General features: G+C 50.9%; 12 protein-coding genes and 1 non-coding gene across 13 annotated transcripts; 4 read left to right on the forward strand and 9 right to left on the reverse strand.

The window, feature by feature from the left end:
* Positions 1–35: 35 nt before the first annotated feature.
* On the reverse strand, positions 36–1,640 carry BZA70DRAFT_283252 (uncharacterized protein; the record flags this gene model as incomplete). Its single annotated transcript, XM_064913410.1, has 6 exons — positions 1,339–1,640; positions 1,102–1,241; positions 914–1,030; positions 583–840; positions 455–522; positions 36–392 (listed from the first exon to the last, which is right to left on the reverse strand). Coding segments are annotated over exons 1-6 (944 nt in total), but the record flags the coding sequence as incomplete, so codon positions are not given.
* Positions 1,641–1,826: 186 nt separating this feature from the next.
* On the reverse strand, positions 1,827–1,941 carry BZA70DRAFT_t84. Its single transcript has one exon. It is a non-coding gene; the product is annotated as a tRNA-Arg (tRNA).
* A 186-nt stretch (positions 1,942–2,127) lies between these two features.
* Positions 2,128–4,292, reverse strand: BZA70DRAFT_283253 (uncharacterized protein). Its single transcript, XM_064913411.1, has one exon. The coding sequence runs from the start codon at positions 4,213–4,215 to the stop codon at positions 2,299–2,301; it is 1,917 nt and encodes a 638-aa protein (XP_064766300.1). The 5' UTR covers positions 4,216–4,292; the 3' UTR covers positions 2,128–2,298.
* A 1,811-nt stretch (positions 4,293–6,103) lies between these two features.
* On the forward strand, positions 6,104–7,063 carry BZA70DRAFT_300001 (ras protein; the record flags this gene model as incomplete). Its single annotated transcript, XM_064914681.1, has 4 exons — positions 6,104–6,112; positions 6,304–6,424; positions 6,487–6,762; positions 6,822–7,063. 4 exons carry the CDS (start codon positions 6,104–6,106, stop codon positions 7,061–7,063), a joined length of 648 nt encoding a protein of 215 aa, XP_064766301.1.
* Positions 7,064–7,682: 619 nt separating this feature from the next.
* BZA70DRAFT_283260 (uncharacterized protein) lies at positions 7,683–9,001 on the forward strand. Its single transcript, XM_064913412.1, has 3 exons — positions 7,683–8,066; positions 8,167–8,255; positions 8,316–9,001. The coding sequence occupies exons 1-3, from the start codon at positions 7,793–7,795 to the stop codon at positions 8,898–8,900; spliced, it is 948 nt and encodes a 315-aa protein (XP_064766302.1). The 5' UTR covers positions 7,683–7,792; the 3' UTR covers positions 8,901–9,001.
* On the reverse strand, positions 8,881–10,405 carry BZA70DRAFT_73732 (Elongator complex protein 4). Its single transcript, XM_064915370.1, has one exon. It carries the CDS (start codon positions 10,247–10,249, stop codon positions 8,987–8,989), a length of 1,263 nt encoding a protein of 420 aa, XP_064766303.1. The 5' UTR covers positions 10,250–10,405; the 3' UTR covers positions 8,881–8,986.
* A 41-nt stretch (positions 10,406–10,446) lies between these two features.
* BZA70DRAFT_312364 (transcriptional activator xlnR) lies at positions 10,447–13,437 on the reverse strand. The gene is made up of 2 exons (XM_064914985.1): positions 13,001–13,437; positions 10,447–12,936 (listed from the first exon to the last, which is right to left on the reverse strand). The coding sequence occupies exons 1-2, from the start codon at positions 13,359–13,361 to the stop codon at positions 10,715–10,717; spliced, it is 2,583 nt and encodes an 860-aa protein (XP_064766304.1). The 5' UTR covers positions 13,362–13,437; the 3' UTR covers positions 10,447–10,714.
* Positions 13,438–14,744, reverse strand: BZA70DRAFT_283263 (uncharacterized protein). The gene has a single exon (XM_064913413.1). The coding sequence runs from the start codon at positions 14,617–14,619 to the stop codon at positions 13,717–13,719; it is 903 nt and encodes a 300-aa protein (XP_064766305.1). The 5' UTR covers positions 14,620–14,744; the 3' UTR covers positions 13,438–13,716.
* A 78-nt stretch (positions 14,745–14,822) lies between these two features.
* BZA70DRAFT_73735 (uncharacterized protein) lies at positions 14,823–16,761 on the reverse strand. Its single transcript, XM_064915371.1, has 2 exons — positions 16,381–16,761; positions 14,823–16,312 (listed from the first exon to the last, which is right to left on the reverse strand). Exons 1-2 carry the CDS (start codon positions 16,567–16,569, stop codon positions 14,894–14,896), a joined length of 1,608 nt encoding a protein of 535 aa, XP_064766306.1. The 5' UTR covers positions 16,570–16,761; the 3' UTR covers positions 14,823–14,893.
* A 106-nt stretch (positions 16,762–16,867) lies between these two features.
* Positions 16,868–19,076, reverse strand: BZA70DRAFT_283269 (GNS1/SUR4 family-domain-containing protein). Its single transcript, XM_064913414.1, has 4 exons — positions 18,481–19,076; positions 18,072–18,092; positions 17,916–17,964; positions 16,868–17,851 (listed from the first exon to the last, which is right to left on the reverse strand). The coding sequence occupies exons 1-4, from the start codon at positions 18,901–18,903 to the stop codon at positions 17,319–17,321; spliced, it is 1,026 nt and encodes a 341-aa protein (XP_064766307.1). The 5' UTR covers positions 18,904–19,076; the 3' UTR covers positions 16,868–17,318.
* Positions 19,077–19,864, forward strand: BZA70DRAFT_283271 (coiled-coil domain-containing protein 90A,mitochondrial). The gene has a single exon (XM_064913415.1). The coding sequence runs from the start codon at positions 19,140–19,142 to the stop codon at positions 19,800–19,802; it is 663 nt and encodes a 220-aa protein (XP_064766308.1). The 5' UTR covers positions 19,077–19,139; the 3' UTR covers positions 19,803–19,864.
* On the reverse strand, positions 19,865–21,021 carry BZA70DRAFT_283273 (eukaryotic phosphomannomutase). The gene is made up of 4 exons (XM_064913416.1): positions 20,794–21,021; positions 20,436–20,716; positions 20,310–20,372; positions 19,865–20,252 (listed from the first exon to the last, which is right to left on the reverse strand). Exons 1-4 carry the CDS (start codon positions 20,878–20,880, stop codon positions 19,919–19,921), a joined length of 765 nt encoding a protein of 254 aa, XP_064766309.1. The 5' UTR covers positions 20,881–21,021; the 3' UTR covers positions 19,865–19,918.
* A 420-nt stretch (positions 21,022–21,441) lies between these two features.
* Positions 21,442–25,022, forward strand: BZA70DRAFT_74172 (C1-THFS protein). The gene is made up of 4 exons (XM_064915373.1): positions 21,442–21,534; positions 21,726–21,870; positions 21,937–21,990; positions 22,045–25,022. Exons 1-4 carry the CDS (start codon positions 21,497–21,499, stop codon positions 24,628–24,630), a joined length of 2,823 nt encoding a protein of 940 aa, XP_064766310.1. The 5' UTR covers positions 21,442–21,496; the 3' UTR covers positions 24,631–25,022.

Below are 25,022 nucleotides of genomic sequence, written 5' to 3' on the forward strand. Positions count from 1 at the left end.
GTTTGAGCTCTCCGCGCTGTGTTCCGATAATTCACTTTACGCTGAGCCTACAGTAATACTACCCATTTTTTATCCTGAAACAGCAGATTATTTACGAAAGTAATCTATATACGCGTACTGGAAATATTCGTTCTTTTATTTTATATTCAGAAAACTAGTCATACCACATTTTGATCAACTCCTCGCTAACTCCGTTGGAGGTCAATACACCGATATCCGTGATTAGCGCAGTAATCAGATTATCGCTCGTGAAATCGAGCAACGGACTGTTGTGCAAAACCTCATCGTAGTCTTCGTCCGGTAAGTCTGGGTCGGTAGAGAACGTTGTGGAGGCTGGGTTGTCGTCGGGGATGTCGAATGGGGATAGAGGGAATAGACGGACGAATTTGTGACTTTTGATAATCATTGTTAGTCGTTATTGTCAGTAAAAAATAACACTCTCTCGATAACTTACCTCTCGACGACTACATAGACTGGCTTATTGGCATCCTTAGCAAGAACGGCAATCTGATAGGTTCCGATCTATACCACCGAGTCAGTATGTAGAAAACAATGTAAGTAGATGCAAAACAGGTTACATACTCTATTTATTATACCACCACTCTCAGCTACACCTTCAGCACCGACAAAGACCTTGTCGACTTTCTGAATGACGTAGCCGACCGCACCGTCGGCAATCACTCGAACAGGGATTCCGTGTTCGCGTAGTGTTTTCGCAGTGACGCGTCCTTCGCCCGTAGGTCTCGATTCGGTGACGAAAACGCTGAATCTGACGTGGCGGCGAGCGGCTAGGAGCAGTAGTTCTGTCACCGCGCGAGAGTGAGAGTGGATGAGAATTGTCTGTGAGGTTTTGTCTTGTTAGCTGGGCAGTCTGGAAAAGCGAAGAAGAGTGAGTAGTGTTTGTAAAACATACGTCATCGTCTCTGATAAACGACAGGCCGAGTTCGGCAATCTTGAATCTCGACTCCTTCGCTCTTTTTAAAAACAAGCCACCATTCGTAACCAAGTGCTGCTTGCACGCTTCCCAATCCTAGGTAAACAGAAAGAGATGTTAGAGGGGTCTCGAGATATCCCATCAGTTGCTCGGTTTTGTCCACTTACACCGTATTCCTGGATATTTCTCAGCACGAAACGTTGAAACATATCACATCCCGCGGATAAACTGATTGAGTTTTTGACACCGCCTTTCAGCTCTTGTACTGCCTTTGCTAGTATATCGATTAATTCTGACGCAGTAGACACTAGACCGCCCGTCGGTTAGTTTCGTGTCTCAATAGAAGTCATTTAGACATGGCTATCCGAGACTAACGGGGATACAACGTGAAATAGAAGACATACAGCTTGTTTTGCTTAGCAGAACGACCAGCGCTTCGATAGCAGCGACTGGCATAGTCATGGCCGGATCATCTTTCAGAAATTTGCGATACGTCGCAACGATGTCGAATGACTCGATGAAGGCTGACATACTGGCACAACCAAGTCTATGTTCCAACGGTTTGTTAGTATCAATAGACCGTAGTCTACTTGTAGTAGGATGATCGGGTTACTACTAACTTCTCGTCCGTGTCTGTGAAGCGAAAGATGATTGATTTACAAAACGTAGTGTCCCGTCGAGAGATCTTTTGCACAGAAGTCATCGACGCCGCACAGGATTATATATGAACCACCGCTCTACGGCTACTTCATTTCTCTACCACTATATCTTACAAGCTGTCCAAATAGAAGAATCAATAAAAGACCCTTTTTAAAGATCAGTTCAATAAACAAAATAAAAATTAGTTCAATAAACAAAATAAAAATTAGGCAAAAAAATAAAAAAATTCGAGCACTCCACACGGGACTCGAACCCGCAGTCTTCCGCTTGACAACGTCCAGTCACAAAATTCTTTTTATCGAATCTTAGTTTAGGAGGCGGACGCCTTACCATTAGGCCAATGGAGCTTAATCAAACTAAAAAATTAATCTTGACATCTATTATCTGCGGTGGGAAAGAAATATTATGTAGGGTTTTATGGTCTGTCTTGTCGAATATGTTCGTATAATGCTGTATTATATCTTGATTATGGTCTGCAGTAGGGGGGAAAAGATATGGAAAAGGTATACTTATACTGTGAAATGGCAATGAATGCGTTATAGTTTATATTCATAGTGTCTAGGATACAGCAAAGCAGCGACGGTTTTATCACGAATATCTTTAGGGTTTCCATCTTAAATACAGCCCAAAATTAAAAGAACATTATATATATACAATACTCCATTGCCAAACGTGCAATCAATGAAACAAATAATGCATTATATTTAGAATGTGTTATCATCCTCAACTTCCGCCTTTGGTTTCTTCACACCGGAACCGCACAGGCTGTAGCAGTCGAGTAGATTATGCGCACGAACGTGTAGCACACCGCTTTCGGAGTCTCTGATGCCGAAGTGGATCATGATGACGTCGTCGAGCCAGCCGTGGTAGTAGTCGTTGACTAGCTTGTTCTTTTTTAGAGCGGGAAGACCGTAGACCTTATCGTAGTTACTGACGAGTTCGAGGTCTTTGCGAATGGCCTCGTCGTCAAGTTGTAGGAGATCTCTCTTTCGAACTTGATTCCAGTCGTTGGGTGAGGTTCCTGGAGTGGCGGATGAGGCTTGAGGAACAGGTGGTAGAACTGGAGACGGATTGATAGGTTCGTCAAAGCCATCGGAATCGGGCTTTGTAATCGGCGCAGCTTCAGAGCCACCCACGTTGGACGTAGCGGGAGCACCGAAATCGCCGTCCTCTAAAGGAGTAGAAATATCTTTTCTAGTGTTCTCAGTCGCGTCAATTTCTTCATCCTCCAAAACACTCCAGATGTCACTTCCTCCGTAAAGATGTTCTTCCCATGGACCGCGTTTCGGCATGTTGCGATGATCCCACGACAGCGAGACGGTGAAGAGCATCATCTTCTCATCTGAACCAACATAGATCAAGTTGTTCGTGCGACCGACAACTTCGAAAGGAGCAGTTATGTTCATCATGACCACGAACCGGCGGTAAAACACCTCGAGGTTGTACTGGTACTTGACGTGGAAGATCTCGATGTTGACTGTGTTGTGGATTGTGGGGATGCACGGGAAATCGCAGAGAGTGACGCGTAGAGAGTTTGTCGCTTGATGGATCTTGCTCTTGAAGTCTTGCGAATCGGTGACGCTGGTGTCGAGTAGATCCTGAAGGCATCCAGGAGTGCTGGTGTCTGTTAAAGCGTTTTTCCTTTCTTCAGGAGTGGGGGCGCCGTTGAAGAGTCCTTCGATTGACGTCAATGACCGGTTCATAAAAGAGCGGTGGACATAAGGCACGTCGTTTTCATCAAACATCAAGAACCAATTCTTCTGCAGAGAATCGTCATTGTCGCGTGGGAGCTCGGTGGGTTTCGAGAATCGGATCGGGACGTGCGTGATGTTCAATTTCGGGCCGAGTTCGGGAGCAAAAATGCGTATGTCGGTGATAAACTGAGACCAGCAGCTGCTTCTACCGTGAGCGCCAACGATCATCAGCGGCTCACCAATGGGAGAGAAAATCAGACGAGGATCCATGGCGCCAACGTTCATCTCCAGGACCGCATTGACGCCAGTGCAGGAGCCCTTGGGAGGATCCCAGTTGGGGAACTCGAAAGTGACGGGTTTGTTACTGCATTGCAGGATCTGACGCTCGACGCTTTGTGTTTTGCCCCAGTTCATGTCGCAGTAGGTCATGTAATGTCTCTTTTCATTGTTCTTTGTGAGGACCTCTTCGGTCAGGACAAAGTAGGGATCTTTCGAGCCAGGAGGGTAAGGTAGAACGGTAGGGTTGTAGTTCTTGGGGGCATCGAGATCGTGGGAGGGGAACAATATGCGCGCGAGGGTGCCCTCGGTGCCGGATTCTGAGGAGACAATGGTGGCGGCGTCGAACGCGTGCTTGGGATTTGAGCAGTACTGGAGATGGCGCAGGGGCAGAGGGTCCGCTTGTAGCAGTTTGCTCTCCTCGTACTGCTTGATGGTTGCAGTGCGTAAAAAGTCCGGGTTGTTTGAGTCGATACCGACGTCGTCCGGGATGTGGGGAGGGGAATTGGCCCCACTAAGGCGAAGGGGAATAATGGTGCCATATTCTGAAGAACGCGAGGAAAGCAGGACGGAGATGGTGAGAATGACAAAACCGAAGCCAGCGATCAGGAACAATGCACGAAGCATTGTCTGGAGGTGTGGCGAGGCCATTTGTGGAGAGGAGAGTGAGCTGAGAAGAGAGCAGTCTTCAGATATAGCCGCAAGGAAGGAGTCAAGGGCGATGAGCTGGGACAAGATCTCTTGACAGGATTTCGGGCTTGGAAGCCTGCGCGCACGTCAACAAAGTTTGCGCTACTACCTGTTTGGGCCGAAACCGTTTGGCGGGAGTTTTCTTGGAAGCGGATATTAGAGTTGAGCGTAGAAATAAGAGTGTGGAAGTGGGATTGAAAGGCTTGAAATGGGCGGGTTTGCTTCTGTTGACTGGCTGTTGGCTGATATGGGAGCAGGAGGAGATGGTACAGGGACGAGTTGTATATACGGACGTACATGTATCTGGTTGATATGAGAGGCTTAATATGTACTTCAATCGTTCTTCTCTACGATCTGGTTTAAAGTGACATTGCAGTAGATCCGTAATGAAGCAGAGAAGATCTGCTGCGCGGTTGTGCAGCTGGACATGCTGGCCGTGGGTGGGCTGGCTGGTCGAGGTCGAGGTACGTGAGACGACTTGCGTATGCAGTCGAGATGAAACCAAGAGGCGTTGAAAAGCAATAGTTATCGACCTTGAATCCTCAGCCTTGTCTGTGCTTTATTATTCTCATATTCTTGGCCTGATTTAATAAGAGAACGATCGACTTATAAGACATCACGTCGTGAACTGGGCAGTGGAAGAGACATGGGGAGCCAATAATGGCAAAGGTTTGACTTTAGTCGCATTTGGGTCCGGCTAAAACTGTATTACACGAAAAACGTCATAGACTAATAGGCGTCCGGCCGGTATGATATTAGGCTGGCTGTTTACAATACTGTAATCTATTATTATAGACCTAAATAAAGGTATAGAAAGTAGTATAAAGATGCTATAACTGCTTCGGCAAAGATAAGGAGGGCGAGAGAGCCATGCAAGACATCATCGGGTAAGGGTTCTGTCAATCCGAAAGAGGAAATACAAGGAGAGCTTTTTGGGCTGCTTCGAGGCAGATAAAACTGGGACAAATTAGCCGGCGAGAGTCAGTGGATTTTTGCGGGCAAAATATCGGTAAGATTCCAGGCTGCAAAATGGCTGCAAACTTCTTCTGTTGCGTTGTAATTAGTACTGAGCGGCAGCGCATAGTTGTCGATGTGGGGCATACTCACTGCGCAGTCGTTGCTGCCCACCATACCAAAAACATATCTCCTCGCAGCTAGCAACGGTTTGAGTGCAATGCACGATAGCTCACACTGTCATAAGAAGAGACAGCTATTCCCACATTCGATCTTCTTCCTTTGCGTCTTTTGGTCGCTGCCGGTGGCTTGGCGGTTGCCAAATTGTGTGCGCGACTAAGCGAGAGGAGAGCCATTATATACGTCTCGGGAGAGGATGAGTAAGCCATAACGCAGATCAACGATGGATTTATAGAACATATCAATAAATAGATTTGCAGATACAAACACAGTCACAGTCTATTTATCTGCCACTTTACAAAAAGCTGCTATCAAAAGCAATAACGATTAGAAGAACGAGCAGGAGAGAACTAGGTTAGGGTTGCTAACTACGGATCGAGCAAGCAAAGCAAGGTTTAAAGCCCCACTGCGCGATTCTTTCCTACACGGCGCATTCTTCTTCCTCCTCCACCCCGTCTGCTGTTCTGCATCTTCTGCCATCTTTTGATCGCCGTATTCTCTTCTGAAGCATCTGGTTCTCTTTTGTAATCTGAGATATCTTGCTGCTGTCTGAATCTCACCTCTTTTGCGGAATCTACCTTTGGCATATAACCCTTTCGCTCCATCTGATTAGCTGTATGTCCGCATCTTGACCCTTCTATCTCACTCCTCATTACTCCTTATTGACAGACCAGCAGTTGCTACTATCTTGCCGCGCTCTTAACCAACACTCAGAATGTCAAAGGTGAGAGTCTTCCTTGATTTACTCTATTCTCTCTCGATTGCTGTCGGCTCGGCATATATCTGTCAGACAAAGGAACCAAACAGATAATCCACATCTTGATAATTTATGCCTCCGAATGATCGCTCTCAGATTACTGTAATACCTTGATAATGACTGTGATCTAACATTTTTCATCATTTTTACCCATCTAGTCACAATTTCTGCAAGAATATAAGCTCGTTGTCGTCGGCGGTGGTGGTGTGGGAAAATCGGCCCTGACTATCCAGCTGATCCAGAGTCATTTCGTCGATGAGTACGATCCAACGATTGAAGGTGCGTTTTTTAACCATGACATACATCCGTCTGATTAGCTGATCTCTAACTGTGATTAATAGATTCCTACCGTAAGCAGTGCGGAATCGATGGTGAAGTTGCTCTTCTGGATGTTCTCGATACAGCCGGTCAAGAAGAGTACTCGGCCATGCGCGAACAATACATGCGTGCCGGTCAGGGATTTCTGCTTGTCTACTCCATAACTTCCCGGTCGTCGTTTGAAGAGATTACCTCGTTCCAGCAGCAGATTCTGAGAGTCAAGGATAAGGACTACTTTCCCATCATAGTCGTTGGAAACAAGTGCGATCTCGAGACCGAACGGCAAGTATCACAGCAAGGTATGCATTCCTATATAGTCTTTACTCACGATTCTCCACTCACTCACATCATACTCCAGAGGGCAAACAATTAGCAAAGCAGTTCCAGTGCGGTTTCATCGAGACCTCAGCCAAGCAGCGCATAAACGTTGACGAAGCTTTCTACAACCTTGTCCGCGAAATCAGACGATATAACCGAGAACAGAACGCCGGTAGTCCAAGTCCTGCGGCTCCTGGTGCGAACGGCGCTGCCGCTCGTCAATCCACGAGTGCCGCTGCCGAACGACGGAACAGCAGCGGTGGGTGCTGCGTTCTTATGTGAGGTTTTCTGTACTTTTGGATAGGGTTTTGTTTTGTTTGTCTGTCTGTCTGCTAGCGGATAGTCGTTCGCTTTGTTCATCTTATTTTTAATTTTTGGGCGTAAGTTAATATCTCTCAATTATCTCTGGTTGGCATTCTACTGTCGATGTCGACCTACGTGATGTACCGTGTGCATCCCATATGTGTTTTGTCTAAAGATGACTTGTTGTCTCTTCTTTGTTCTGGCATCTTAGTGTAATAGCGACTTTCTGCCGTTGTCAAAAAATGTTTTGGATTTCTAGTACTCTACTTCTTTTGGTTTCCTTTTGACGGTCCTAATAGTCTGTGAGCAGGTGTTGATAAGTTTTCATATTCTTTTATTTTGCAAAACTGAGTTGTTACTCGCTAGCTTTAATAGTTGGCCATCTCTCTTTTTTTTTCTCGTCTTCTTCTGTTTGTTTCTATTCTTTACACCAAAAAGCCAGAAAATTGCTTTGATCATCAACCATTGAGCAAGAACCAATCATTTGTGTAGACATAAGACTGGCCGAGGAGGAACAGCCATTAAAATGACGTAACGGACGAGGCTGGTGAGTGTGGCTTGCGGCTACTCTGCTCTCACTTCCAACTTATGCTGGAACCACCAACCTGCTTGAAGTTCACGGAATCAGCGGGTAGAGAGTACTTCATATTTCACAGCAGAGAGAGAGATAATTGCTATTGAAAGAATATCATCTCTGCAAAGTTTACCATGTCTCAATCCTCTGATCTCTACAACGTCCCTCCTCGTCGGAACCCGGGTCCAAAGCCGGGCGAGAAAGAGAAGAAAGCCGAGCACCCACAGCCTCTTGACAATCCAGATGCGCTCTCGATACTTAATGCGAAGCGTTATTCCGACGTGTTTTGGGCGGCGGATGATAAATTGTCAAAGAGGGATAGGAGGGATATTCTCACGGAACTGAATCGATGCAGCGCATATCAGATTTTGGGATCGACTATTGGTGGGGTGCTGATGTGTGTCGGAGGTATGGTTGTTTTCTTGTTTTCTGGATGGTCAATTCACGGTGGGATGGAGTTGATGAAAAGAGTGAGCGTGAGGTTATTGACCGGGCGATTGTGGTATAGGATACCAGATTTTCAAACGAAATGCGCCAGGTGTGATGCGTTCAATGACAGCGTTCTCTACCTTATTCGGAGCGTCCTACGGCGCCGGTGTACGCAGTCATCCTCTTTATAAGTCTTCTTAACCTTACTCTAACTAATTGCGAATCTAGGTCGGCGCAAACATCGCCATCGTGGAAGCAAGACGCGACTTTGAGAAACGGAAAGAGTGCGCGGAAATCATGACCCTGATAGCCCTGCGCCCGACATTCGGTCTGTGGAGAAACTACTACGGCGACGGGAACCCGCCCAAGAACGTGCTCAGCGCGTGGTGGACGGAGCGGAACAACAACAAAGGCGGGCAGAACGTGTACTATGGCGACTTTGACACCGAAGTTCCGTACGGCGGCGAGATCGTGCTGCCGTTTGGAGATGGCGAGGGAAAGAGCTCGGTTGACGATGAAGAGCGGAAGCGGCCGTTCGGAGGGGTGGCGGATGTAGAGCCCACGGCGCCGTCGTCATGGGACCTTGCTGTTGCGCGACGGAAGGCCGAGAGAGAGGGGACTATTTACGAAAGCGAGCCGCCGCGGTACGAGCGGAGGAAGAGCAAGGCGGGCAAGAAGAAGGATGAGTTCTTTGAGACAGAGGAGGAGTTTAGAGAGGAGACGAGGTTTGAGACCGAGGGACAGGAGATTGGGGAGCCGGCTGATGACTTTTCTGCTAGTGAGAAGAGGTTTTCACAGTCTAGATATGATTAGCGGCCGCGAGCAGCCATTCTGATTAATCTGTCTATATCATTATTATTTATTTCTTTTGTGTTTATAAATTTTGATCCAAGCATAACCTAGTAATCCAAAGACTGAGTCGTATTTTTCTCGGCACCTTCATCAATGATGACCGGAATCCCCCACTTTTCGATCCGCAACCCGTTCTTGCCGACCTTGAACGCGTACTCTGTTTTCCTCACCACCATCGCGCCGCGGTCGCTCACGATCGGGACTTTGAGGATATCTACAAACCCTTGGAAGCTTCCCTGTTTGTCGTCTGCGTCTTTGGTAGAGGTCTTTGGTGGACCACTCGTTTTTGAGAGGGAGGGGGTAGGGATTAACCGTATTACGCCGTCGACGAGGGTCTCGATCCAGGGAAGTAAGACGGCGTTGCCTTCATCTCCAAGCTCATTGACGTCTTGTAGCGAGCTATCGAATAGGCTTGTAGACAGTGTGATGAGAGCCGACATTCTATGCTCGTTCGCGCGCAGTATGCTGCGGAGAGAGCTCAAGAACTTGAGCAGCTTGGGCGGGTCGAAGCAGTTCTCGACGTCGGAGTAGACGGTCGGATTGAGGAATGATGGGATGATCAGTCTGATTGTCTGCAGGGGCTGCTGATGCTGCTGTTGGTAGGTTGATCTGCTGTCGGCGAGCAAATCTGTGAGACGAGCGAGAATCGCGTCGTAGGTATCCGTAGGTTGGACGGCGATGTATTTCAGTGTAGATGGAGGATGCAGAGCTCGAGCGGTGATGTTGAACGGCGTGCAGTATTCTTCGTCTTCAGCTGCTGCTTCTGGGTTGTCTGTTGCCGCTTTGCTATTGGGGTCGTTTAGTTTGTATCGCCATGCAATCTTCAACTCTTGTTTCTTTGAATCCGCGTCACCGCCGCTGCCGCTGCTGCTGCTGCTAGCTTTCCTCGACCCCCGCTTCGGCTCCGCCTTCGCAGGCAACTCAGCACCCCATCTCCCCTCCTCCACACCAACCACTATCACAGTATCGGAATTACACACTCCCTGCGCGGCATAGCACCTTGCAGCCACGCTCGCGAAATCAGTCGCCGCAGACTCTTCAAGCAAAAGACTTGTCCCGAGCGGCTGGCCCCCGTGCAGGAGCAGCTTGTCTAGTGTCGAGGTGCCGGTCGAGTGGATTGTGTGAGATGAGAAGAAAGGAGAAGGGCGGCGTGCGGGCGAGGATGGTGGAGCTGTAGCTGGTGATGGGTGGGAGGTTGTGGTGGATGATGGGGTGGGTCGAGGACGGCGAAGGGTCGTGGAGGGAGTGACGATTGGAGGCGGATGCCTGGCCGAGGACAAGATCGGCTCGTTCCGCTTTCTGAACGACATCTTTCCTTCTGCTCAACGAGCCACTGATCTCTGCTTTGTTATTGCTGTCAAAGGCACCGAATCAATCAAATCTACTTTTGATGCCAAAACCATGAAAATCTTGAGTTGGAGGACGTCAGCGGGTTAGGTTTTTTTAGCCATTTACACTCATGTCCAACTAATCCTACGTGTAAATGGGACGTTGAACTGAAGGTAGATGATGGAAATGGAAAAGATAAATGTACATTAGAGAAGAGGATAGAGTAATAAAACAAAAGTGGGAAAAAACAAAAAGTAAAATCAAAATCGTAGCAGAAGAGAGAAAAGGAGAAAACGCTATAACACCGACAATTCATAATGTACCGTTCATATCAAAATGACAAAACAAAAAGACAAAAGACAAAAGACGACAAAATGCTCGTTCCAGACAGAATAATACAAGAAAGATAATCAAACAACACAAAACAGCCTCAGCGGATGGAAGAATCACACAGCAAGACCGTTGCCGCCCGGACACCACCTATAAGAACCCACGATCTCTCTCCGTCTTCGCCGACCTTCTTCTCTGATTTCAGAATTATCAGCATGACCATCTAGCGGCTTCACCATGCCCACCAACGCACCGCGCATGACGCGCCTAAAGTTGCGCTGATACTCGGTGTTTAGCGTGACGATGCAGACCTCGTGGGCGCGCACAACTGTCTCGCAGGCCTCGCGCACTTCTTCGCTGACTTCGGACTCGAGCTTGTCGACGAGCATTAGCCAGATGAAACTTCCGTGCAGGAGGTAGACGCCGAAAAAGAAGGGCATAAACACCAGTTCGGGATCGTGGCGGAGGACGGATTTGACGGCGTCGGCGGAGCGGAGCGCGTGTGAGACGCAGGTCATAAATTCTGTGGTCGAAAGAAGCGTATCAGGCGCGTTTAGGAGATCAATCGGATCCCAGTATCCTGCAAGCAGAATGCGAAGGACGTAGGACAAGTGAGTCGCGTAATACCTCCACACGTTATTCAGGCCTGGCTCGTCGGGAGTTGCGTTCAGACTGTGCTCGTATTGGTCGAGAGACTCGCCGAGGTGCTTCCGTATTTCACCGGCTGCGGGTCCGAGGTGGAAAGTAGGGTGCTGCTCTAGGTGATGTACTTCGACAATGCCACCAAGAATCGCCATTAACGGCAAGAAGAATCCAAAAATACTTGTGCCCGTAACGACATAAGATACACCCTTGCGCAGACTTACGTCCGGAACCAGCTCAGGCGGTGTCAGCGGACTGTCAGAGTTCATAGACATCCACTCTTCCTCTGTCGCCAGAGGCTGATAAAGGCTCATACACTGCGCATCAAGAAGCGCGAGCGGTCGGTTGTAGCACAGTCCCAAGTGTCGATCGACCATATAAAGAAGCCACCAGGTACGACGCATTTCTTCGCGCGTCTCTTCGTCGAGATCAGGGTGCTCGCTATTAAGCTTGAGTTCCTTCGCTAGCGCCCATCCTGCATTCCACCAGCGCAAACTCGAGCCCTTGAACTCCGAAGCAGATGTGACTGTTCCCAAGTGAATGTACGTCATCACGTCGTCAAGGGTACCGTGCACTGTCGTATGCAGAAGCGGTCGTAAAGTCGAGACACAGAGATCGAGTAGCCGGTGGATGATATCTAGTCTCGCAGAAGGCGACGACGTCATGTGCGGGTTATCAGAGGTATATGCGGCCGACAGCAGAAGCGCGTACAAAAGCGAAGGCGAACAAGACCGAGGATGACCCTGAGCCAAGATCGATGACTTTCGCAGAATAGGAGCGAGGCAGTATATATTCCGTGAAAACGAACTGAAATAGTCTTCGAGCAAGTCACTCGGCAGAGAGTTCGGCATGAAGGTGAGTAGCTGCGCAAATACCTCATTCAGCACAGGATAGCGGGGCATTGCGGTCGGAGTAGGTGGTAGAGGCGTGAGCGGAATCGAACCGAGCGAGGAGCTGTGCGAGACGTACTCAGGAATATTTGGTTCAGGCGGCGATGCAAGTGTCAACCAGGCAGGGGTATCGCCACTAGCCACTTGTTTCTGCTGCTGATGATGATGACTATGATGCTGCTGCTGCTGAGAGTTGCTGTGACTACTACTTGCTGGAGATACCTGCTTCTGGACCGAGATCGAAGACCGAGTGGCGCCAGTTCCCGCCGGTGTTTGCACGTTAGGCGACGGTAGCGCGGTGTTTGCAGGCGGCATTGGCGCATTGGGGGACGGGGGACTACCTGGTGTTGCAGACGCAAGGAACGCTGCTAGACCATTGGGAGAGTCGGTGTATGCAGGTCCGTCATGGGCGCCGGAGTTCATGACCGTGTTCGGAGATGTGCCGTAGAGCATAAACTGATCTGTCGACGTATGATCTGTGCCGGTTCGAGCTGAATTGCGCTGCGAGTCATCTCCTGTCACTGTATCGAGACCACTGTCTAGCATTTCTTCGTCAATTAGGCGCTCGTCGGCGTGACTGTCGCCGTATTCTGCGGTTCGCTGTTGTTGCTGCTGCTGTTGTTGTTGGTGGTGGTGGTCGTTAAAGTGGCGCTGCTGCTGGCGTTGGTGCATACTACCATTCACAAGAACGGTTGCAGCTTCTGCAGCGGCGGCGGCTTCTGCAGCAGCCTGTTCCTGGAGATCGCGTTTGGAGATTTTACCGCGCTTTTTGCGTTGCCGGGCGTAGTCGCAGGGGTGGGAGTATTCTAGACACACACAACAGTCAGGAACAATAGTAAACAATTGCAAACAGCACAGAGGAATACTCACCAATGCAGCGAAGACAGGGCTGTTTGCCGTCGCATTTTGTCCGGAGCTGGTTACATTGATCGCAGGCTCTCGTGATTCTTCTCCGCACAGTTCCATCGGCGAGCACGGAGCGCCGTCTACGAGAAGCAGAGGAGCCGTTGGACGACAAGGCTTGAGAGGTCTCTGCTACGCTTCGTGCGTCGTCGGAAAGAACCTGTTCCTCGTCTTTTGGGTTGTAGAGCTCTTGGGGAAGTTGCTGGGGTGGCTGCTGGTGGGGAGGCGGAGGGTGTGGGGGTGGCTGCTGTTGCTGCTGCTGCTGCTGCCCCTGCTGCTGCTGCTGAGAAGAAAAGAACACGAAAGTCGGAGCGACCGCGGAGGACATGTGTGGACGGAGGCCCTCAGATAGCGAAAGTGGTGAAGAAGAGCAGCAGATGGACGAGAGAAAGGAAGAGGATCAGACAAAGAAGCCTTCGCGCGATCATCAAATCGACATTTGGCGATGACTGCCGCGAAACCACTCAGTTGCCTAAAGTGGAGGGAGTGTGGGGTTTTGAAGTATATTATCACGTGATGCTGTATTAAACTGTTCTAGATCCAAGGGCATATACAAAAGAATTGAACGATAGAAATAAGAAACAAAAAATGAGAAATAAGAAGGAGAAAAGAAAGAAAGACCCAGTATTATCATATCTAGACCAAAAGCGCCAAACCATTTCAAAAAGAGAAGAAGCACACGACTAAAACACCCGTCCAACACCTTTACATACTCTGCACGTCTCATAGTCCCCACCGAGCATCTCTCCCAGGAAGTTTCCAAAACCAAGGTCATTCACATATCCTCTGCCCTTGCATGCTCCACAGAGAATACCGCCTAGACTGGGATCACCCGGCGCCACGACACGCGCAGGGCCACCGGTCGAGTAGACAGTAGGCGATGCAGGCGGGCCGTACCATGGATCGTAGGTGACGGGAGGAAGGTACTGGATGTTGAGATTCGGAGGAATGTGAGAGACGCCAAAGGACTCGAAGCATGTGCGGCAGGGATGCCCGTTCTTCAGCTTGTAGCCCGTGTTGTTGCATTTGTAGCAGTGGAACCCGCGAGGATACATCAGACGGCCGCCGGCAGCCGGGATGTAGTTGCTGTTGCTGCTACTGCTCGATCGTTGAGGGCGAGAGGCGGTAGGCGGTGGTGGTGGTCGGTTGATGCCGCTGGTTCCGTTGTGGTAGCCAGGCGTGGGCTTCGTCGTCGGCCGCGGCGGGCGAGGAGGAGCAGCATTCTGCGGTCGTGAGGCCGTCGACGGGTATGCAGTCGGAGTGCTGTTCGAAAGTCGACTGGCAGAGGTGCCAGGATAAGTAGAAGGCCTACTACTGCTCGGTCTGCCGCTGCTCGTCCTGGCGCTGTTGCTGCCGGATATCCGCGCGGCATTTGCGTGTGCGTTTGCGTTCACGTTCGCGTTCGTGTTCGTCGGTCTCGGAGGTCGCGGAGGTGCCTGCGGTTGTGCTGGTAATAGGCTTCCGGTGTAGTTTATCGGGAACGAGGTCTCTCCGTCCGGGGTGAGAGTGTACGGTGGAGGAGCTTCGGATGGGATGCCATTCGCGTCCACCGCCGGCGGAGGTCGAGGGCGCGATGCGGTCGTCATGGCTGTCGGTTGCTGCTGCTGCTGAGACTGAGAAGTGTTTTGATAGTCGACTGTCGACTGTTTTATTGCAGACAACTGCTTCTATCGAGTATCGCAGATATCTTGTAAGTCTCAGATATCAGAGACGAAGTTGCTTAACAGTGGAATGTGCCACAGAGAGCGAGCTGACGCCTCCCAGCCCCGATGACGTCAGAATCACGTGAATAGTCATTTCTTTAGGGTTCTGACGTCACTGTAATTACTAATATTTGTAGAATTATTACAAACATATATTTCAGACTATGTCTCTAGATGATATCGTCGTCTTCCCGCTCTTTGTCTTTATGCGCTCGGTCACGTAGTCTGCGCTCGCAACACACCCCTCAAGCAGAACCAGACCCTGCCACATCCAGCTGCCGGTGACCCAGACGTTGTGTCTGCCCTGGTGCTTGCGCATCTTTTCGATTGCCTGCACGAGCTCCGCAGATCTGACCACCCGCTCGAACCTGCTCTCCTTCACGATCTTCTCTGGCGCTATGCGGCCGCCAAAGTCTGCGCTCTCGGGCTGGTCTGGATAGCTGCACAGAGTCGTCGGGCTCGTGGTTTGGTATACCCCTGGGAAGAGAACGTGCGTGGCTTCCGCGCGGTCCGCCGTGCGGATCAGGTTCAGGTCGCGGATGTCCTTGGGGTTCATGTAGTCCAGCACGCGGCTATCGGTGTGCACCAGCACGCGCACGTACTCGGACTTTACGTCCTTGAAGATCTTCTCCAGCGGCGGGTGTAGTTCGCGCGCGACTGAGGGCGGCGTGGCGATTATGACGTGCACGAAATGATTGTAGTCCCGGTCGCCGGTGCGGATAGTCCAGGTCGAGCCTTCGGAGAGCATTGACTTCACTGCCATCCCGAGATGGATGTTGTCCGGGTTCAAACAAGCCGTCAGCGCGTCGACGGCCGATCTGCTGTTTTTAGAAAGTAGATAATGCGGTTTCATAAACGTCGTTCGTTTGTAGTCAATCACGTCCGCCGCGGGCGCATCCATGATCGTATCAACTGTGCAGGTAGACATTGCGCAAAACAAGGGAGTCATAAACCGATCCACAAACCACCGAGGAAAATGCCACCGCGCGACGTACTCGCGCAGCGTCTCGACGCCCGTGCCGATCATCACCTCGTCTTCGTCGCCGGTCTCCATCGAGCCGTAGATGTTTTCTTTTCGAAACAGGTTCCGGGATTTAAACCCACTTCCCCCACTGCGCTCGTTCAAGACATCGTCGGGGTCGGTCATGTACCAATACCTCGCGCGCCGGCTGTGGTCTAGTCTTGCCTCATTCTCAAACGTCAGACCGCCTTTTGGCCTCGAAAACGCCGCGACGAGCGTGAAATATATATACCAAAACAGCACGGCTACCAAGCTCGCATAATACGCAACCCGGCCTTTCTCAACCGGCCGCCCGCTTTTCTTAATCAACTGCTTCTGTCCGCCGTGCATGTAGTACGTCTCTGCGCCGCGCTCGCTCTTGACGTCGTTGGAAACTTCGGAGAACGAGTACGAAAACTTTGCGTTGTGGAATTGTAGGCCGAGCGAGCGGTAGAGCGCAATCACGCGTGTGTAGTAGCCGCCTGCGAATGAGCGCATGGGCACGTCGACTCGTCTTTCGACGCCATCGGAGTCGGTTACCGAGATGGAGGACGCGTCGAAGCCGATTACAGGGCTCTAGATAGCAGACATTAGCCACTTTCTCTTAATCTACCACCAACAAAAATCAATAAAGATTCACGCACCTCGTCAAACAGATGAACTTCAAACTCGACAGATCCAGAGTTCGAGGTAGCCAACCGATAGGCAGAGACAAGACCAGCGAGTCCGGTCCCGATGACTGCGACTTTGATGACAGTGCGCGCGGGGGTCGAGCCGCCAGAGGAGGAAATCGCTGTCGTGGACGAGGATATGCTTGACGTTCTGTCGGGCATGGAAAGAACTGTCTATAGAGAGAAGGAAGGAGCCTGGAGGGTCATGCAGGATAAGCCGTTATCGTACGGCAGCTGGGAGAATCAGCACAATGTACAATACAAACACACGATATACAGATACACACACAAGAACAAACAATGCAGACAAAAGAACACAGAAACCGAACTGCAGAGAGCAGTGAAGACAACGCGACCGCGGCTGAGGTTTTGAAGGTGGTTGGGAGGTGGTCCGATAAGAAGCTTCCTCTTTTGGCTTTCATAATTGCCTAATCCGGAAGTAAATCTACAGCCATTGTTATTCTTCTTATTGCAATTATATTAGTATTATTATATTATTTGTGCTAACGTTGCAAAGAGCCTCGAGTCTCAATAAAACCAACGCTAATCTGTCCTGATTCAAAACATCTAAGAATCACAAACAAAAGCCAGAGGAAAGATAAAAGGTAATCAAAAAAAATGAAGAAAAACAATAAACAATAAAACACAAGAACTATTTGATACAGTATTCTACAAAGACACAAGAAGGTCGAAAAGCAAAAAAAGAGAGAATGCAATAACTTCTTTTGTTGTGTCGTTTTTGTGTTTCTTCTTCTCGCTACCTTTCTTTCTCGTTCGTTTTTCTGGTCCGCTAAAGAAATAAAAATTTACAAAAGTGCAGGCTGAGCCTGCTGTTTTCTTCTTTTCCTCTTTTTTTGTGGTTAGTGGTGGTGTTGAGAGTAGAGCACTACTCTGACAGTCAAGTGAGCTGTTTAGATCTTCTTTGAGGAAGACTTCTTGGCAGCCTTGACAGGAGTAGAGGCAGCCTCAGCCTCCTTGCCGTTAGTAACGGACTTCTTCTCCGAGGCACCGGCAGCGGCAGCAGCAGCGGCAGCCTTGCGCTTAGCAGCGCTGCGGGCCTTGCCCTTGGCGTAGACGCGGATGTAGAAGGCAATGAAGAGGAAGAGGTAGGAGGTCAAGAGACCACAGCCGTAGATAGCAGCAAACTCCTCACCAGCGCACTCGCCGTAGTTGGGCATGTGGGGCCAGTAGGTGCTGGTGAAGTAGGTGTAGGAGGCAAAGTAGACAAAGCCGAGGTCGATGATGAACTGGATGATCTGGAGACGGGTGACCCACTCCTTCCACCAAACACGGATGCCGCAGGAGGAGAGGAAGTAGTAGAAGTACATGACGACATGGACGCCGAGGTTAAGTGTAATGACAACCCAGGAGACGGAAGTGTGGCCGACAATCTGGGAGTAGCAGAGGGCAGCGGTAGCGCCATGGTGGAAGCAGTGGAGGAAGGCTGCCTCGGTTAGTTTGGGGTGTACTGAGGGTAGGTAAGCAGCAATTGCGTCGGGGATACGTACTCAAGGGCTTCTTCTTGACGACGAGGAAGACGGTATCGATCAATTCAACCTAGAAAATCAATCAGACCCTGAACAAGGATATACGGCAGCATAAAATTGCAGATATGGCAGCAATGAGGAGGGGACAGGGTAAGGGATCCCGGATCACATGCGTACAAATTTGGTGAGGTAGTTGAGCTAAGACCGGCATGTTTGTTAGTTCACAAACTTTAGCAGAAAACGAAAAACAGTGCGCGCGCTTGCTCGAGAGAAGAAAGTGGAAGCAATGTAGAAGTAAAGAGAACATGTAAAGAGAGTAGAGGGAGTAAACAGAGTAAACAGAGAGAGAAGAGAAGAGAGAGGAGGTCGTAGGGTTGTGAGCCGAGCGCGAAAGAATCTTCGCGTCGCAAGAAAAACAAAACAAGCCCGGCACAATTCGGCAGAGAGCGTGAATTATGAGAAGGGGATTGAACAGAAAACGATGTAGAAGAAAAACAAACATAAAAACAAGATAAAAAAAGAAAACAGAAAAGAGCAAGCAGCGCGACTGTGAGATGTCAAAACAAAAGCGATGTGTAGGACTCACGTAGTAAAGGGTGACCATTGGCTGAGTCCAGGAGCCCGCGTTGCAGATAGCGTAAAACAGACCATGGCGGTAAATAATAGGAAACAACTGCTCGATGAAGAGCGTGAGAAGGAGCCAGGACACAAAGGTGAGCATGATGTTGTGGACGCGGAAGAGGAAGGTGAGCTTCCAGGGCGCGAAGGGTCTCATGAGCTCGCGGCCGCCGAGGATGATGACGTAGTAGGCCACAATGGTGGCAATCATGGGCGTGAGGGTCGAGAGAGGAAGCTCGTCCTGGACGAACTCGAAGGCGTCTGGGTTCCATTTGAGGACGCGGTTGCAGACGTCCGAGAAGACGGCCCAGACGTGGATGCCGAAGGGACGGTCGACGGACGGGGGCTGAGGCTCGAGGTAGTCCTTTGCAGCTTGGATGTAGGTGTCCATTGTGATGAAGATGAGAGGAGGAGGGAAAAGAGAGGAAGAGAAGAAGAGGAGGAGGAGTTGGAGACAAAGAAGAGCGCGGTGGAGGAGAAGAAGTTGCCGGCTTCGGCGGCTTTGCTCAGCCCGCTCAAAAACTCTAATTTCACGCGCACCTCCAAACTCACAACATCACCGGCTCTGCTCTGCTCTGCTGCTCCTCTCTTCTTCCTCATTTCTCCCTGTTCTGTACATAAACCACAATGAACTCCGTCCTGAACTGCTCGCACATGCTCAACACCCTCCGGATACCCCTCAGCCGGCCACACAGCCTCTCCGCCGTGCTCTCGGCCGCACGGTCCTTCTCCACCACACCCACCGCCAACAACTACCACTTCGACACGCTCAAGTTCATGCAAAAGCTCGAGGCGAATGGTTTCTCTCCCAAACAGTCCGAGGCAGTTTTGAATGCTCTCAGCGAGGTCATCACCGAATCCGTCGAGTCGCTCTCGACCACCCTCGTCCGCAAGGAAGTGCTATCACGGCAGGCGTATCAGCAGAAAGTTGACTTTGCCAAACTGCGCAGCGAGCTGCTCACTCTCGACAAGACGGACTCGACGCAGGTCAAGAACGAGCACGAGAGACTGATGAGCAGTATGGATAAGCTGCAGGTGCAGCTCAAAGAGGAGATCGCAAAGACGCAGGCGAACGTGCGCTTGGATCTGAATCTCGAGAAAGGCCGCATCAGGGAAGAAGGCGCGGTGCATGAGCTCAAGATCAAAGAGACAGACACGCGGATCGATACTGAGGTTGCGAATGTGAAGACGCAGCTGGAGCAAGTCAAGTTTCAGGTCATGCAGTGGCTCATCGGTGTCTGTACTGGATCATTTGCCTTGGTTCTGGCATACATTCGCATGCTTACATAGACATGACTCTTGAATACAAATATCTCCAAATATCAATTCTTACTACGCAAAGCCATACATATATTCGCATATTATATGTAAAGATATTATATTATAAACAAACCAGCTAAATCTACTTAAATACCAAAAGTCTCCTTGAGGATGCGCATGGTGTCATCGGGGCTGTTGACAGCATGGCCGATAGTTCTCGGGTCCTCGTAAATCTCGTAGTCGTTGCCACCCTTGAACGACTTGTCGCCAAAGAAGTGGATGGTGGTGTATCCCGCCGCCTCGACGTGCTGGAGGCAGTAGGTCTTGTCCCAGCCGGTGGGGAAGACGTCGAACGAGATCTGGCCACCGATGGAGTAGGTCAAGCCGTAGTCGGAGAACTCCTTCTTGAGCGCGTCCACAAAGTTGGCACGGACGTTGTGGGCCAGGTCGAACTTCTCGTACTCGAGGCGCTCGGGGTTGCTGTGGGTATTAGATTTTGTTGTTGGAAGGGTATGTGTGATAGAAAGGACTACTTACGAGGCGTTACGGCCAATGGGAGAGACATTGATCATTCCGTTGCGGAACTCAACAAAGGTACCACTAGAAAGAGATGGTTAATACAAAATGCATATGACTGCGGTATTATAGAGAAGTAGGGCATACCGGCGCTTGGGCAGATCAAGATCGGCAAGGTATCTGAGAATGAACTTGACGAGCTTGTTGTACTTCTCCTCACCGATCCAATTGATGAAGCTCTGGGACGCGAGCTTCTCGCCGAGCTTGTAGGCAGTCAAGCCGTTCTCGGAGAAGCAGTAGTCAAAGATGTCGAGCACGTTCTCGCCGAGCTGCTCCTGCTGCTTGACAAAGTCCGAGCCGCCGACGAAGCCGATGGCGGTCTTCTGGCGGAGCTTGGCAAGGAGCTCGAGCATCTCCGGGGAGACGGTCTAGAGGTGTAGGAGAGCGTTAGAGGGAGGTGAAATTGATGATGAAGAAAGAGCATAGAGAGGATCAAGGCGCATACCTGACGGGCCGGGGTGAGGGTGCCGTCGACGTCGAAGAGGACGATTGTGTTTTTGAGCTCGCGCTGGTCAAGAGGAGGGACAGACATGGTGAGTGTGGTTAATGAGTAGAGAGAAGATGGAAGGAAAGAAGGGAATCAGAGAAGGGAAGAGGAAGAGGAGGAGGAGAGGAAGTATCGAGGCTGCTGCAGCGACTGCGCTTAACTAAAAGCCTTTGCGGCGCTGGCTCGAGCGTTTTGCACACCGTGGCCTTGCTAAACGACGTTGAGGTGTTTATTACTGAATAGAATAGGATAGTGAATAAGATAGTGAGAAGAAGATATTCAAGAACAAGATAGCTGTGGTTGTTTATGTTCAATTGGTTTGTTTGTTGTAGAAGTAGTAGATGTACTTGTATTTCAGAAGCAAAGTGAGATTATTGCTAAACCAGTGATTTCTCTCATATCTTCAATATCCTCTGTATCCTCTACCCAATACAACTACCAAACAACTTCATAATTCCCTATTCACCTCTTCTTTTTCAATCAACATCAAACACACAGATATCCACTCATCAATACTCCTCTCTTTCCTCCTCCAAATCCTCCCCCCAACTATTACTCAAACCCTAATCCTCTCCCAGCTCCTCCAAAATTTTTCAAACTTCCAGCCCGAGCGACCAACAACCAACTTCATCAAACTCAACCGGTCCATATTCTCTCCACCATGGTTGCTGAAGTTATTGACGGGAACGCAATTGCCAAGTATGTATTCTTCTTATTCTACTCTTGCTTCTTTCTCTACTCTTTTATCGCCCGGTGGTCCGCAGTCCTCCTGTTCAGGGGTCGCTATCTACCGCTCTTTTCTTCCGACCGCTATCCAAGATAGCAGCAATCATCCACAAACCCACTCCACACACCTCAATTCCTATATCTCTCTCTAACATCATCTCCAGGGCAATTCGCGAGTCCATCAACGCCGAAATTGGCTCCATCCAGACCGTCAACCCGCTCTTCAAGCCTTCGCTTACCATCATCCAAGTTGGCGCCCGCCCCGACTCGAGCACCTATGTTCGCATGAAGCTCAAGGCTGCTGAGGAGGTACCTATTCTCACTATAACATTTTCTTCACTCTGCCTTCACATATATTAACAGAATCATTCCTAGGCCAACATTGTTTGCACCCTCCAGAACTTCCCCGAGGACATTACCGAGAGCCAGGTATGTTTCCCTCTACATCTCTACATCTCTCGACTGCACTAACACTCATCACAGCTCCTCTCTGAAATTGCGACCCTCAATGATGACACCTCAGTACACGGCATCCTCGTCCAACTCCCCGTCCCCGCCCATATCTCGGAGATTGCCGTCACCAACGCCGTCGCGCCCGAGAAAGACGTCGACGGATTCGGACCCCTCAACACCGGCGAGCTCGCCAAGCGGGGGGGCTCCCCTCTCTTTGTGCCCTGCACTCCCAAGGGTATCATGGTCCTGCTTGAGAAAGCTGGTGTTGAGCTTGCTGGCAAGCCCGTCGTCGTCCTCGGACGCAGCGACATCGTCGGCGCTCCCGTCGCCTCGCTCCTCCGCAACGCTGACGCGACCGTCACCGTGTGCCACTCGCACACCGAGAACATCGAGAAGTACCTCAAGGAGGCCGACGTCGTCGTCTCTGCCATAGGGAAGCCCCATTTCGTCAAGGGCGAATGGCTCAAGCCTGGTGCGGTCGTCATCGACGTCGGCACAAACTACATCCCCGACGCGACCAAGAAGTCTGGCCAACGTCTCGTCGGCGACGTCGACTACGAGTCCGCCGCTGCTGTGGCCTCAAAAATCACCCCCGTGCCCGGTGGAGTTGGTCCCATGACTGTCGCCATGCTTTTGCAGAACGTCGTCGATGCTGCTAAGCGCTACTACGCCGAGCAGGCCAAGCGCCACATCACTCCCCTGCCCATCAAGATCCTCGACAAGGTCCCCAGCGACTTTGAGATCTCGCGCAACCAAAAGCCCAAGAACATCCGCGTGCTCGCAAAGGAGATTGGCATCACCGAGAACGAGCTCGAGAACTACGGCGCCTACAAGGCCAAGATCCAGCTCTCGCTCCTCGACCGTCTCGCCCACCGCAAGAACGGAAAGTACGTCTTGGTCACCGGCATCACGCCCACTCCTCTCGGTGAGGGTAAGTCGACCACCACCGTCGGCCTCGTGCAGGCGCTCGGTGCGCACCTCGGCAAGATCGCGTTCGCAAACGTTCGCCAGCCGTCTATGGGCCCGACTTTCGGTATCAAGGGTGGTGCTGCCGGTGGTGGATACTCGCAGGTCATCCCTATGGACGAGTTTAACATGCATCTTACCGGTGACATCCACGCCATCGGTGCTGCTACCAACTTGCTCGCTGCCGCCATCGACACGCGCATGTTCCACGAGCGCGCGCAGAAGGATGGCCCGCTTTACAAGCGTCTCGTCCCGGCCAAGCGGGGGGTTCGCAAGTTCTCGCCCGTCATGCTCCGCCGTCTGAAGAAGCTCGGAATCGACAAGACCAACCCCGACGACCTCACGCCCGAGGAAATCTCCAAGTTTGCCCGTCTCGACATCGACCCCGCCACCATCACCTGGCGCCGCGTGGTCGACTGCAACGACCGTCATCTTCGTGGAATCACGATCGGTCAGGGTCCCGCTGAGAAGGGCCACACGCGCGAGACAGGATTCGATATCACTGTCGCGAGCGAGTGCATGGCCGTTCTCGCGCTCTCCAACTCGCTCACCGACATGCGCGAGCGTCTCGGCCGCATGGTTGTTGCCTCGTCCAAGTCTGGCGAGCCCATCACTTGCGACGATATCGGCGCCGGTGGCGCGCTCACCGCGCTCATGAAGGATGCCATCAAGCCCACTATGATGCAGACGCTCGAGGGAACCCCTGTCTTTGTGCACGCGGGCCCGTTCGCCAACATCTCGATTGGCGCGAACTCCGTCTTGGCCGACAAGATGGCCTTGAAGCTTGCCGGAACCGAGCCCGGCGAGGACGAGGCCGAGAAGGCCGGATACGTCGTTACCGAGGCTGGTTTCGATTTCACCATGGGTGGTGAGCGATTCTTCAACATCAAGTGCCGCTCGAGCGGGCTTGTTCCCGACGTTGTCGTCATCGTCGCGACTGTCCGTGCGCTCAAGCTCCACGGAGGCGGTCCTGATGTCACCCCCGGTGTTGCTCTTCCCGAGGTCTACCGCAAGGAGGACGTCGAGCTCCTTCGCAAGGGCTGCGCCAACCTCGGCAAGCACATCGCCAATGCCAAGCAGTACGGTCTGCCGGTCGTCGTCGCCATCAACAAGATGGAGACCGATACCGAGGCTGAGATCCAGTGCATCCGCGAGGAGGCCATCAAGGCTGGTGCCGACGACGCCATCCCGTCCAACCACTGGGCCGAGGGTGGCAAGGGCGCTGTCGAGCTTGCCGAGGGCGTCGTTGCCGCTGCGAACAAGACGGAGGGCAAGGACTTCAAGCTGCTGTACGATCTCGAGCAGTCCGTCGAGGACAAGCTCAACGCGATCGCGACCAAGATGTACGGCGCCGAGAAGGTCGAGCTCAGCGATCTTGCGCGCGAGAAGGTCGAGACCTACACGCGCCAGGGCTTCGGCAACCTGCCTATCTGCGTCGCCAAGACGCAGTACAGTCTGTCGCACGACGCCGCGCTCAAGGGCGTGCCTTCCGGATTCACTGTTCCTATCCGCGACGTGCGCGCGTCGGTCGGTGCGGGATACCTGTATGCTCTTGCGGCCGAGATCCAGACGATTCCTGGTCTGCCCACGCACTGCGGTTTCATGGACGTCGAGGTCACCGACGACGGCGAGATCGAGGGCTTGTTCTAAGCTGTCTTGTGTTGAGCGATGTGAGGTGGAAGCCCATTCAACTGTGACTTTCATGCTCGAAAAAAAAAGAGAAAATGAGCGGTGCTGTTTTGTACTCTGCTTGTGTTAAATATGTGCTCTTTGTTTTGAAAACTATAACTTGTTAATCTGAGGTCTTTCTTCATGTGTTTATATGATACTCTACTCTAGTCTACTACCATATTCTTTATTCTGTTTGCAAATCTGCTGTTTTTTTATTTTGAAAAAGTTGGGACACGCGATTTCATTCAACTGGCGCATTGGTCGATTCTATATATTTTCTTTTATTTTTCCCCTTTTATATATTATATTTTTAGTCGAATGAAATGCTTATGCAGATATCAGATATCAGATGGATTGAAGGCGTAGTTTAG

Source organism: Myxozyma melibiosi, assembly GCF_037950935.1.
Source record: "Myxozyma melibiosi strain Phaff 52-87 chromosome Unknown BZA70scaffold_12, whole genome shotgun sequence".
In the NCBI taxonomy this organism is placed as follows: Eukaryota; Fungi; Ascomycota; class Lipomycetes; order Lipomycetales; family Lipomycetaceae; genus Myxozyma; species Myxozyma melibiosi.

What these genes read in the sequence shown, in the direction of transcription:
- BZA70DRAFT_283263 (XM_064913413.1), bottom strand. Translation starts at nt 14,619, where the DNA reads ATGACGACCGCATCGCGCCCTCGACCTCCGCCGGCGGTGGACGCGAAT.
- BZA70DRAFT_283260 (XM_064913412.1), top strand. Translation starts at nt 7,793, where the DNA reads ATGTCTCAATCCTCTGATCTCTACAACGTCCCTCCTCGTCGGAACCCG. An exon ending in GGTGCTGATGTGTGTCGGAG is followed by an intron (nt 8,067 to 8,166) that starts GTATGGTTGTTT and finishes ATTGTGGTATAG; the next exon opens with GATACCAGATTTTCAAACGA. An exon ending in GAGCGTCCTACGGCGCCGGT is followed by an intron (nt 8,256 to 8,315) that starts GTACGCAGTCAT and finishes TTGCGAATCTAG; the next exon opens with GTCGGCGCAAACATCGCCAT.
- BZA70DRAFT_73732 (XM_064915370.1), bottom strand. Translation starts at nt 10,249, where the DNA reads ATGTCGTTCAGAAAGCGGAACGAGCCGATCTTGTCCTCGGCCAGGCAT.
- BZA70DRAFT_283273 (XM_064913416.1), bottom strand. Translation starts at nt 20,880, where the DNA reads ATGTCTGTCCCTCCTCTTGACCAGCGCGAGCTCAAAAACACAATCGTC. An exon ending in CTTGATCTGCCCAAGCGCCG is followed by an intron (nt 20,373 to 20,435) that starts GTATGCCCTACT and finishes ATCTCTTTCTAG; the next exon opens with TGGTACCTTTGTTGAGTTCC. An exon ending in CCCATTGGCCGTAACGCCTC is followed by an intron (nt 20,253 to 20,309) that starts GTAAGTAGTCCT and finishes TAATACCCACAG; the next exon opens with CAACCCCGAGCGCCTCGAGT.
- BZA70DRAFT_283269 (XM_064913414.1), bottom strand. Translation starts at nt 18,903, where the DNA reads ATGGACACCTACATCCAAGCTGCAAAGGACTACCTCGAGCCTCAGCCC. An exon ending in TCAACTACCTCACCAAATTT is followed by an intron (nt 17,965 to 18,071) that starts GTACGCATGTGA and finishes TTGATTTTCTAG; the next exon opens with GTTGAATTGATCGATACCGT. An exon ending in CGTCAAGAAGAAGCCCTTGA is followed by an intron (nt 17,852 to 17,915) that starts GTACGTATCCCC and finishes TAACCGAGGCAG; the next exon opens with CCTTCCTCCACTGCTTCCAC.
- BZA70DRAFT_312364 (XM_064914985.1), bottom strand. Translation starts at nt 13,361, where the DNA reads ATGTCCTCCGCGGTCGCTCCGACTTTCGTGTTCTTTTCTTCTCAGCAG. An exon ending in GCCCTGTCTTCGCTGCATTG is followed by an intron (nt 12,937 to 13,000) that starts GTGAGTATTCCT and finishes GTGTGTGTCTAG; the next exon opens with AATACTCCCACCCCTGCGAC.
- BZA70DRAFT_283253 (XM_064913411.1), bottom strand. Translation starts at nt 4,215, where the DNA reads ATGGCCTCGCCACACCTCCAGACAATGCTTCGTGCATTGTTCCTGATC.
- BZA70DRAFT_74172 (XM_064915373.1), top strand. Translation starts at nt 21,497, where the DNA reads ATGGTTGCTGAAGTTATTGACGGGAACGCAATTGCCAA. An exon ending in AGCTCAAGGCTGCTGAGGAG is followed by an intron (nt 21,871 to 21,936) that starts GTACCTATTCTC and finishes AATCATTCCTAG; the next exon opens with GCCAACATTGTTTGCACCCT. An exon ending in AGGACATTACCGAGAGCCAG is followed by an intron (nt 21,991 to 22,044) that starts GTATGTTTCCCT and finishes CACTCATCACAG; the next exon opens with CTCCTCTCTGAAATTGCGAC.
- BZA70DRAFT_283271 (XM_064913415.1), top strand. Translation starts at nt 19,140, where the DNA reads ATGAACTCCGTCCTGAACTGCTCGCACATGCTCAACACCCTCCGGATA.
- BZA70DRAFT_73735 (XM_064915371.1), bottom strand. Translation starts at nt 16,569, where the DNA reads ATGCCCGACAGAACGTCAAGCATATCCTCGTCCACGACAGCGATTTCC. An exon ending in AAGTTCATCTGTTTGACGAG is followed by an intron (nt 16,313 to 16,380) that starts GTGCGTGAATCT and finishes TCTGCTATCTAG; the next exon opens with AGCCCTGTAATCGGCTTCGA.